The 12,042-nt window shown below is 37.1% G+C and overlaps 1 protein-coding gene across 1 annotated transcript in view; it reads right to left on the reverse strand.

The window, feature by feature from the left end:
• Positions 1-11,808, reverse strand: part of LOC105384959 — a 58,586-nt gene extending 46,778 nt beyond the window's left edge. The window contains exons 1-3 of the mRNA XM_048629811.1: positions 11,051-11,808; positions 3,530-3,671; positions 2,911-3,020 (exon numbers count right to left, since the gene is read on the reverse strand). Of these exons, the coding sequence (XP_048485768.1) occupies positions 2,911-3,020; positions 3,530-3,671; positions 11,051-11,071 (273 nt within the window). The 5' untranslated portion in view covers positions 11,072-11,808. The remainder of the gene's footprint in view (positions 1-2,910; positions 3,021-3,529; positions 3,672-11,050) is intronic.
• Between the last annotated feature and the right edge of the window lie 234 nt (positions 11,809-12,042).

The following is a 12,042-nucleotide window of genomic DNA, read 5'->3' on the forward strand; positions in this document are numbered from 1 at the left end:
CGTACTTTAATAATTAATACACCTTACATTAAGGATGCAATTAATTATGGAAAACTAGATAAAATAATCGATGCGATATTAACTCACTGTAAAAGGGTTCCCTATTGAGTGGCTGCGGGTTCGAATTCCGACTGGGATATATGCATGCAGCGCGGTAGTCATTTGAAATTTGCAATTAACTATTTTGTATAAACTGGCCTAAGTGCTACTAAGGTAGCGATGGTGTGATTTTTCAAAAAATATAAAAAAAGCCTCTTCCTTAACGAAAGTGGTGGCTGCTTCTCACGCCCCATACATACGGGTTCAAATCCCGACTATGACAAGTGACAATGAGGTCCTAATTAAATTGTGGTGGTAATTTATGTACTTATTACGCATATTGCATACATAGTGCTTACGGTGGAGGAAAAAATCGTGAGGAAACGTGCACTTCTAGATTTGGGAACCCACCAATCCGCAGTGGACCAGCGTGGTGGGAAATGGTCCAAGCTTAGAAAGACAGTTTAGACGTTAAATAATATGCACAAACGTTCCATTTGAGTGGACCTGATGCAGTTATTTACACCCCTAAACACCTACTTAAAAGTTAACTAAAAAGTCACATAAAAATAAAAAATAAAAATATACATGCTGTCAAAATAATCCTAACTAATATTATAAATGAGAAAGTAACTGTGTCTGTCTGTCTGTCTGTCTGTCTGTTACTCTTTCACGCCAAAACTACTGAACGGATTCGAATGAAATTTGGTATACATACGGTCTAGACCCTGGGAAAGAACATAGGCTACTTTTTATCCCGGAATTCCCACGGGAAAACTTTTTAAGGCGTAGCGAAGCGGGCGGGAACAGCTAGTACAACCATAAACTATACAACATTTGCAACAGTCGGTAATAATAAATTATAAATCGCTTCTTCTTAAAGTTTGGGCCAGCGTCCCGAATTGTAATTTCATCCATGAAATAGTTGACGTTACCCAACACGGCTTAGAGCGAGACGGCAGATGTGGGGTCACTCCCGACCAACTATCAAACGAACATTGTCACGCAATCGGCACGCTAAATACAACGATATAGAGTCCAGCCCCCGTATTATGTAACTCCGAGTGGGGTTGGTTGGTATAAAATGGCTGACAACTTAGAACATTATTAATTAATAACTTTTTACGGACTTATCTGATTTGTGATTTCACAAACGTTTATGTTGAATGTAAGGATATATTGGCAGGCTTCTTGCATATTTCTTTCACTAAGATTTTTGGTGTTTTCGGTTAATAAGTCTCTAAGTTGATACTAATTGTCACCGGTTGCTAACTCTCAAAAAGTTACAAAATACGGGGGCAGGTTAGCTCTGCAGTTTTGTTTTTCCGAAGGTGCGTTAACCAAATCTCGTTGTATTAAGCGTGCGGATAGCGTGACAATGCTCGTTCGTTAGTTCTTGGATATATGAAGTGACCCCCTGCCTCGTGAGTGCGAGCGAGACGGAACTATCGACCCAGAAATCAGGGATTTCGGGTTCCCGAGCTAACGGCCCGGCCGTGTTTTTGTATTTATTTATTTATTGTTTACCGAATTCAGTGTTTAGTTGAGTTTATTTTTGTGTAATAGGTATGTTTGGTTTAGAAAAGGGATGATTTTTATTGTCTATAAATGACTTATAATAAAACTTGCCAGTGCTCCAAAATTGATAATGGGCATAGAAATCTTTGACAGATCGGTTGTTTTCGATTATGTGACACATTATATTGACTCATATTTCTTGCAAAATGCAAGTGTTTTTTTAAGGCTCTTACGATTTAATGCTTCGGGTGTGAAGATCTGCATATGCATTATTAATTTTGGACAAGTGTACGTACTTATGAAAATGCGTTAAGTAAAATCAAACAACCTAATGGCAACCATTATACCATTGAATAGTCACAAAACTTCTCGTCGAACTAATTCAAAATAAGAGCTCAAGTGGGGTGTTATTTGTCGAGACGTTTCTTTTGCAATGACACTCCATCTATAATCCACTCCATCTATAGTTCGTATTACATATCGCTGTATTGGACGGACCTAGGTATCAAGTTGTATCTTGCGACCTACATTGAACACTAGGAAAATCAATCATATTCTTGTTACCTATCGATTCTATTTTTACAGCCTTATTTTGCTTACAAGCAAATGTTAGTTTGTAGGTACCTACATTTTTATCCCAGAAGGACTGCCGACTGATATACAGGCTGTTAGAAGAGAATAGTTCATTTAGCTTATTGAAAAATGGCTGAAAGTGTTTTAGGTCACGCGCCCACGCGAAGTTTTTTTAGATCTAAAATTATAAATAACATCGCAACGTCTATTGACAATGGTTCTACCTTTTTTGGCCTATATTTATTTCACTATTTAATCTCGTAATAGCAACTTTTGGCCAAAGCATCGTTTCGCCAAAATTGGTACGGCTCAAAGGGTGACAGGCAATATCTTGGAGGAGATCCATCCTCAGCGGGCTCAATTCCGTCGGAACCTCCTGGGATGAAGCCAAGGATAGAAACGTCTGGAGAAGAACTTTGGAGGCCCTAAACTCTCATCTCTGGCCATTAACTCCCATAAATTATTTTAAAATTGTCTCTTCCATCCAAAGGTTGTCTGGTAGAGATTGCTTTGAGCAATAAGGCCGCTTTTTTGTACTATTTTATTTATAACCTGTATTTTTGTAATATTTTCTTTAATGGAATAAATATATATTTTACTTCTCGTCGATATGGTTCGCAACCTATCACGTGAGTACAAAATGTGCGGCGAAAAGTGGCTCGCTTGTGAGCCACCTCTGACTACGCCTTCAGGGATTACAGTCGTGTGTGCATATGTAGGTATATGTTTACTTCCCGTGGAGTTAGAGGAATAATCATCATCATCAGGTATAAGACTCACCTCCCCATGTCCGTTGCGTCCGTCGGGCGTGTTCTCCGGCAGGAAGTAGAGGCGCAGGCTGACCAGGGTCTGGTCCGACACGCGGTCCGTCCACAGCAGCTGCAGCTCACCTGGTGGAGAGGGTCCGTGGTTAGTACATCATCATAACAACCCACAGGGAAGAAACCTGAACATTAAGATCCAAGCAAGCTTGTGCTGAGAGAGTTGTTGGGTAGGTTCGTTCTTGGTTTCTAGGTTGCATGGCCAAGATTACTGGCATATGCGTCTTTTAAGTCAGTTCAAGCCTGTTGTAGGTATAGGCCAGCTAATCTGACTGACAAAACTTAGTCCAATCCTAGTGTCTAATCTCACCGACACGCTAAAAAAGAAGTTTAACGGGTTGAATTCCGTGAATTTCCAGACGTTAAGCAACACATGGCACGGTAAGCCATTGGATGGGCCAAAACATCTGACAGTTCAGCCCAGCCGTCAACTCTCTTAGCACAAGCTTGCTTGTGTTGGGGTCCACCAACCCGCAGTAAGCCAGCGTGGTGGACTGGGCCTGAAAACCCTTCCTGCATAGGAAGGAGACCCGTGCCTGTTGGGTATCGTGCGATATCGCGTCTTCAGGATGCCTTACCGATGGAGACCAGCTCGGAGTCCTGCCAGATCCTGACGAAGAAGAAGTCCCCGATGGCGAGGATGCGTTCGTCGGCGCCGCACACTCGGAGCGCCTTGTAGAACGTGTACTGGCCGTGCTGCCCGCACGGAGCGCCCACCAGCTGGAGCAAAGAATAGAATAGAATATTAGAATATGGATTTATGTGTCACCAACATAACAATACGGGCATCTAATACGGGTTTTGCAAATTTGGAAAACGAAAAAAGGTTAGGTTCTCTACTGTCATCTGCATACATTATTTGTCAAAAGTTGCATGATAGTTTCCGCCAGAGGCGCTACTTTGTATGCAAGAAAATGTAAACTTTAATGGTTTACATTTATTATACCCCCTTATTATAGTTTTCGACAAACTATGAAATCTGTACCTACTTGACGTACTGTATGTCTACCCTGGTTACCCCGACGAAGAGGAAGACTAAATATAGTTCTGGTTTAAACCCGGCTTTCGAATACTGATTAGTGTGAAATCTCTGGACCATAACCGGTTCTAAACCAGGGATATCTTTGTTCTACGTTTTTTATGATAAGGGGGTAAAACAAACGAAACTATAATGAAAGTTTTGACAGGTAATGTATGCAGATCACAAAAGAAAACCTAATCAAAACGTTTTCGTAAAGTATAAAACCCGTACTAGTGGCTCAGACAAAATTATGTACTTAAATAAATAAATATTTTATAATACAAATTATAACAATGAAAGGAAAGTTATGACAGATTTGGCATAAGTATAACCAATACTGGTGGTACGATAGCATGATTTCATTGTTTATTAGTTATTATTGTTATTAAGCGTCAGTTAACGCTCATCTATATATAAAATTATGAATTGAGTAGTCGTAGATAGACACACAAACGCAAACGTCAAACTTATAACATTCCTCTTTTAAAATGCAGTGTCAGGTTATAGTGAATGAATGCAAGTACGGTTCGAAGCTAAACTCCGGATGTGGCCTTTTTAACAAAAGGTACCGTTAGCAAAAAACTTACTTTTTATAAAATAGGTACAAATTAAAAGTATTTATGAATTGTAGGCTTCGATTTCTTTGTGGAAAAGGGGTTTAGGAAAGATTTGTGTATATAGAAAAAATAATTATACCTAATAACAAAAAATAGTAATATTATTTTAATGTGATTGGTATGTATGGGAAAGTACGGACTAAAATGTGGAATTTCGTTTGAGCATTATTTATTTTTTACATCCTTTGTATGGAAGGATATTTTAAATAGATTTTGCCATAAAGATAAAATACTCTTTATTGCACACAAACTGAAACAGTTTCACAAAAATAGAAAAGAAAATAAATAGTACAATCGGCGGCCTTATCACTAAATCTCTTCCAGACAACCACATTTTTCATTAACATAATTATGTAATTATATGTTGCATAATTAACATCTTGTTTTGCCAACGGTACGTCCAATCGCACGGCCTCAGAATCAATAAGTATAAAATTGAAACAACCCAAGCGACAAGGACGGACCTATAGGTTAGAGCGAGAGAGCTATAGTGTTTTTTCTTGCCTAAAGCGCTTGATACATTAGCCCTTTACGGCTTCCACAGATTAAAGGGCGATCTTTAAAGTGCCAATTATAATTACATATTATTCTGTGGCGCAAAAATATTATGGGCCTTACCACAAAAACTTAGACAGTATTTAACAGTTGTTTAGCGCTGTCAAACGCCTACAAATTCTATCAAATTTCATTTTAAACACTTGTCAAACAGTGTCTAAAGTTTTTTGTAGTAGTACAGTATATTTTTATCAAATAAGGCAAAAAACACTTTGGGGCTTAACAACAAAAACTAAAGACACTAGAAATACATTAAATAGGTATACCTACGTTTTGTGTTTTCTGCCAAACTCTTATACAATAAATTACACTTATTTTGCTTTAAAAACGAAGCAGTTAACGCAGAATGCATTTATAAGTACTATATAATGTTTTGTTTCACTCACATCTGCAGATAATGCTTTGTCTCCACACATACACAAAATGGCCACTTTATTGTAGGGCTGCCAAGCACTAAGTATCGATTTAATCCTACTAATATTATAAAGGCGAAACTTTGCGAGTATGGAATTTGGTATGGAGTTAGCTGACACCCTGCACATAGGTTACTTTTTATCGCGGAATTCCCACGGGAATACTTTTTAAGGCGAAGCGAAGCTCGCGGGAAAAGTAAGTAATAAGCTAAAGTAAGTCTATTAAAACAGTTAAAATAGCGCACATTTCAGCACACCTCCTGGCACTTACCGCATACACACTTTCTGGCACTCCTTGTAAAGTAATCTAAACACACAAACACACCATAACTCACAAACACACACACACACACACACACACATACACACACACACACAAACACAAACACACTTTTTTATTTTATTTTCTAACATATATCAAATGTATCCAAGATTGCACTGTATAAGTTTTATGTTCTTGTAAAGCTGTATTTAAATGGGTTAATTATTATCTCTATCCTCCACGGGACAGGCATTGCCTAGTGTGGGGGTCAGTACATTCACCATCTCTTGTATATTTTTAAAGGAAATAAACATTTTTACTTTACTTTAAGTAATAATTATTTTGCTAGTCACAAGTTGGCAACCCTACGAGATGCGTATTTTCTAAACGTAACTCCAGCTCCACATTATTGGTTTAGGGAGACGCCTCCCTCCCTACTACCTGTGAATCCTGAGATTCTGTGAACTTTGAACAACGTCATACACTGGGGGGTTAGTCTCTCAACGAACGAAGGAACGAATGAGAATTGTCAGTACCCGTATCACGAAAATTCGAGCTAACGAATAGAATCGAATGCGAGTACGACTATTGTCAACTTGACAGCACTTTCGAACACTTTTTACCTTTCGAATGAGTTTCGAAAAGAATGACCACAGAGTACATAATATTATTCTGACAATGACCTATGGAATGATAGCTGTCAAACTTTCGCAAATCTATACACGCCATTTTGTTGTTGACAGGTTGACAGCACTTTCGAATAGACTATCGAATAGAATGTGCTGCGTTTTTTCCGGATCGCTCTACAGGTCACGACCCGTCACGTCCCCACTGCTGGGGCACGGGTCTCCTTCCAATGAAGGAAGGGTTCAGGCCTAGTCCACCACGCGGGCTCGCTTATTACAACGAGATAAAGCCAACCCCCTTATTCATAAAAAAGTTACTGGACGCTTTAGCTATTGAACTGTTCTATCCCTCTGTGTCAAAGAACAAATTGTTCTCGGTCAGAGAGTGACAGAACAGTTCAATAGCTAAAGCGTCCAGTATTAACTTTTTTATGAATAAGGGGGTTAGCTTCAGTATTTTTTGGGTACCTCAGTCTCAATTATAACTTAAGCAAAACGTTACAATTTCACGACAATCAACACTATAAGTCGCATAACTTTTGAACGGTTAAACTGATTTTGATAAAATATGGCCATGCACACTCAGGGTAACATTATCTATGATCCGTAAACTACTAATCGAAAATCAGTTCAGCCGGTTGAGAGCTACAGTAACTTAAACACAGACACTTACACTTATAACACGTCTATTATTACCTCGCGGTGTTAAATTAACGAATCTTCAATGGGCTATCATGCAACATACAAAATTTAATACAACGATATACATATATAGAGTCTTGTTTAGCGCAGCACACTTCGTTTTTCGTAAGCCAAAGTAACCCCCAGAAGCCCGATAGACGGCGCTGCATTCGCAGAAATAAATGTAGCCACTTGTGCGTTTTATACAGGGTGTCCAAGGGTGACTCAAAGGATCTTTCTGAGTAACTATACTTGTGACTTTGGAATCCGATGGAAACTTTTTTAGCCACGTGACTTTTGTATGGGAGGTAGATATTTTTTTAACGAATTTTTTAAAGACAATTAAAAGTGTACTTAAAGCTAAAGATATATTTCTTTTTATCTATACTTCTACGGACACCCTGTAAATATAACATACTAAGTCGATTTTAACGTAGTGACCTTCACAGACGAGGCACTATCAACCGGGTTTTTTACATACATATATTATATATTTATATATATACATATTTATATACAGGTTGTTGACTGTTGGAAAAGCGGGTGACTCGGGGTTTACATTCGTGAGCATAATAATGTATGTAGGTTGTTGGAAAAATACATCCTGTATAAGGACTAAAAGTACCCCGTAATAATTCGGTAATCAACATCAATAAGCAGCATCGCTTTGAGAGATAAGTTTAAGGCCCTGTTTCACAATGTCTGGTTAGTGGCTACCTGTGATGTGAGGTAAAATACATGCTGTCACTGTCAAAAAAATAATAACAGAGAGTGACAGCAAGTATTTTATCTCACAGGTAGCCACTAACCAGACATTTGACGACCGAATGGCGTAGTTGTTAGTGGCCCTGACTACTGAGCCGAAGGTCCCGGGTTCGATTCCTGGCTGGGGCAGATATTTGTTTAAAGACAGATATTTGTACTCGGGTCTTGGGTGTTGATATTTATATTTAGTATCTATCTATCTATGTATTTGTGTAGATATATCAGCTGTCCGACACCCATAACACAGGTTCTGCCTAGCTTGGGGTCGGATGGCCGTGTGTGAGATGTCCCCACATATCATATCACATATCATCATATCATTGGAAACAGGGCCTAAGGTTTGTTGATAGTTAACGTGCGGTATGGTAAGTAAGATAGCTAAAGTCGTCGAAATATAATAGGCCCGTTTGGACAGCTCGAAAATGTATGGGATCAGCTGGTGTCAAATCTAAATCATACAAAATCTAAACAATAAGTAACTTATGGTGCTTCAAAAGTTCTTTTTTCTTTCAGTCGTTAAAATATAAGCCACATTATGTGTCTTTTTATGTATTTCATCAAGTAAATCAAGAGTAAATAATAGCAAATTTGTGTAGCTGTCCAAACGGGACTATTATATATTTCGACGACTGTAGTGGGTTCAGGTAGGAGACCATCTGACTCCCGATAGCATCTAAGTACTCTAAGTAGTTAAGTTCAAAATAAGGAGGCAATATTTGTGTTACCTACTGCCTGAAAAATGCTTAAAAACATCGACCATCGATCAAGATACATTCGAGTTAAGCATCACTACATCACTAGTAGGACTGTATCACCTACCTTTATTTCATAGAACCAGTGATGTGGCAAGTTTAACTATATTAATATGAAGCTATACGGTGTATGTTTGCTTGTCGTCTTATGTTATACGAATACGGTTAACTATCAAACTGCCGAAAATCTAACTTTTGAATTCGGAACAGACAATAAAAAAATAGTTATATACATATAAGTAATGTAAGAGAGAGAGAGAGAGAGGTTGCCTGTAAGAGATCGATAGCGATAAGGCCGCATATTGTTCATTGTTTCTAGGTTATAAGTATCTTTTCTACTTTGTATGTTTTAATATTCGTGGTGACCAATAAAGATGTATTCTATTCTATGTATTAAATAGCGATTAAGTGACGTATCGTTCTATTAGCGGGACAATCGACTGTTGATGAACTGTTCAGAATCTTTCTATTGAGTATCTGAGATAAAAAAAAACTGACTTAAGTATATATTTTCGCCAATTCCTGATTAGTTTAGTACGAAAACTTTCGATCACCATGAGAAAAAAAGGCATTTAAATCGGTCAACCATTTCTAAGGGCCACTTGCAGAAAACTATTAGGTAAATCTAGATTTAGTGTCAAATCTCGTTTTAAGAAACGTCAGTCCATATAAAATTTGACACTAAATCGAGATTTTCACTAAATCCAGATTTAATATGTTTGTGCAAGTGGCCAAAGTTATAAAACCACTCGTTTTTGGTGCACGATTAAAAAGAACAGCTAGTTGCATTCACCATTATTTATCACTAACATAAACGTAACTTTAAAACGAAATATGTAAAAAAAAAAACATAATAATACCGACGAATGGCCGACAACACCGCAGCGTGATGTAGTGATGTGGTTAAACGACTCCTATATTATCGATCTCGACTCGAAAACTAAATTTCTTTATTACACTTGACCCCTCTTTGATCATAAATATCCTTCCACCCTAATGTTGTCTTGAAAAAATCGCTTTAAGCGATAAGGCCGGCATTTTTGTACGTATGTTTTAGTATTTAAGTTATGTAAGTTTATTTCATGTGTGTGTGCAAATAAAGAATATTCTATCTACCTATCTATCTAAATTATGATAATCTATTTTTACACGGCAACTTAGATATATTACGAACTAGACAATCAAAAAGAAAGCTACAAACTGTCGCATTTTATTTACTGCCAAACCGTTTTAAGTTCAGTTAATGACGACCATTGTACTAATGAATAAATTTACAAGTCTTCTAACCAAACTTATTCAAAATAAGAGCTCATTGGTCGAAGTGGGGTGTTATTTGTTGAGACGTTTCTTTTGCACTGACACTCTAGTTCGTACTATAATATCGTTGAATAATATGTATACCTTTACCTACCCTAAAAAAGACTATCGATTTCGATAAGGAAGATACGGTACATACTTTACCCCATCACTATCAGTTGCTGATATTGCGCCCGTCGACTGACGCTAGGGTTGTCACCTCGCTTTATGGTATTATCATTATTAAAAAATAAACCACACTATTTTATAAAAAAGTAAAATGTAGTTTAAGTAGGCTGGTAGGTAGTAGTACTATTTGATTTCAGTATTAATATGTAAGTACTTTCTCATACTTACTTATGTTTTTTTTAGTTTGTAATATTGCCAAAGCACCTATTTTTAGAAAGAAGGAGACGGCAAAACGCTAATAAAGTATATTATAGGTGTGCCTAGTATTTGCCTAGGTAGGTAGGTATCAAAAAAGGTATAACTAATTAACTAAGTATGTATGATACAACTTGTACAGTTTTGCAAAATATAGCTGAACCTTTTGACAGCTGTCAAATCGATACATTTTATTTGTTGTCATTTGTTGGTTTCAAGGAAAAAATAACTTTATTCCCCAGGCATTTATGCTTCAGCATATTAGGACTCTTGCTATAGTACTTCAAATATATATGAGAAGGTAAGATACAGTAGGATAGGTACGTAATCGTTACAGAATCTTTTGCTATTGAAGATTTTTTAAACAATGGGAATCAGAAAGGATGACGTCAATAAAATATGAAATGAATAAATATTATGGTAGGGTTGGTACCTACCTACCGTATAGGTACGTTCATAAGATTTTATACCTACTTACTGCGCTTGGTATTCAAGATCGATGTAATAATATGTTTAATTCGTGTGTCGTAAAGGTTAAATTGCAACTGCAAATGAAACTTAATTAAGTATACTTAAGTAAGGTTTCTTCAACTTAACCTAGGTTCCACTTACTTGACAATTTTTTTGTACCATTTGGTCATTATGTTATTTATTTAAGAATTCAGGATGGCTATGGGATGAAAAATGTAATAAACATTGTTACCATAGTAGTACAAATGAAACTCACCTTAATCGATGGTTTATCCATAATTTTAGCAATCCAATAGACAAAGGAAGCACGAATTACAAGCGAGCACTAAAACATCACAACAACCAAAAGACGGTCGCATTTCTTGTCACCAGTGTCACCAAAACTTCACCATTCTGCATAATTATATTATGAACTTTAGCGTAGAATGCACTAAATTTAACCCACTGACTGTATAACTACTCAGCAGTTTATTTTTCACTGATCTAAATTAAGACGCTTCACACAAAGATAGGTACAACTACTACCACAACTGTACGCTCACTCACACACACAGACTTATGTTTTTTTTTTATTGACGTCCGAAAATCAAAACAAAAAATTAACATCCATAATTTTCTTCCAAATTATCAACAATGTTAACCACGAATCCAGCCGTACGCCGTGAAACGACACAATTAATCAATTTATATTGAATCAACGATAAGAAACTCAAATAATAATAGTTACACAAGAACTTAACACTCATAATCACAAAATGTCACCACACGTATGCAAACGGAGCATTTAAGAAAAAAAAACGCTTTTGTTTTTATTACGGCCGCGTTCAAGATTTCAAATTTTCACTCGACGACGGATTTTAATCGATTCGAGAAATTAATTTGTAATTATCCGATAATCAAACAATATGGCTGTCGTTTGTCAAAAATAAGTCAAAACACGCGCATGGGAGGCGCGCAGGCCGGCACGGACGCGGCCATCTCGCACTACGGTCGTCCCGTATCTGTGAACGCTGCTCTGTATTTCTTACCCGCTCACACGCGTACTGTATGCTGCCCTTCGATAATTTGCCGTGGGAAAATAATGAAACATTTGATAGTACTTATTGATGTTTTTGGACACGTGTTTTGGGAAATGTTAGTAATTAATAAATTTCTTCCTGGACAGTTTTAATGTAAGGTGAGAAGACACTTTACTCATAACTACGTATTATGATTTATTAAGTATGTCCATATTTTAATTTAATTATG

This window comes from Plutella xylostella, chromosome 24, assembly GCF_932276165.1.
Source record: "Plutella xylostella chromosome 24, ilPluXylo3.1, whole genome shotgun sequence".
NCBI classification, from domain to species: Eukaryota; Metazoa; Arthropoda; class Insecta; order Lepidoptera; family Plutellidae; genus Plutella; species Plutella xylostella.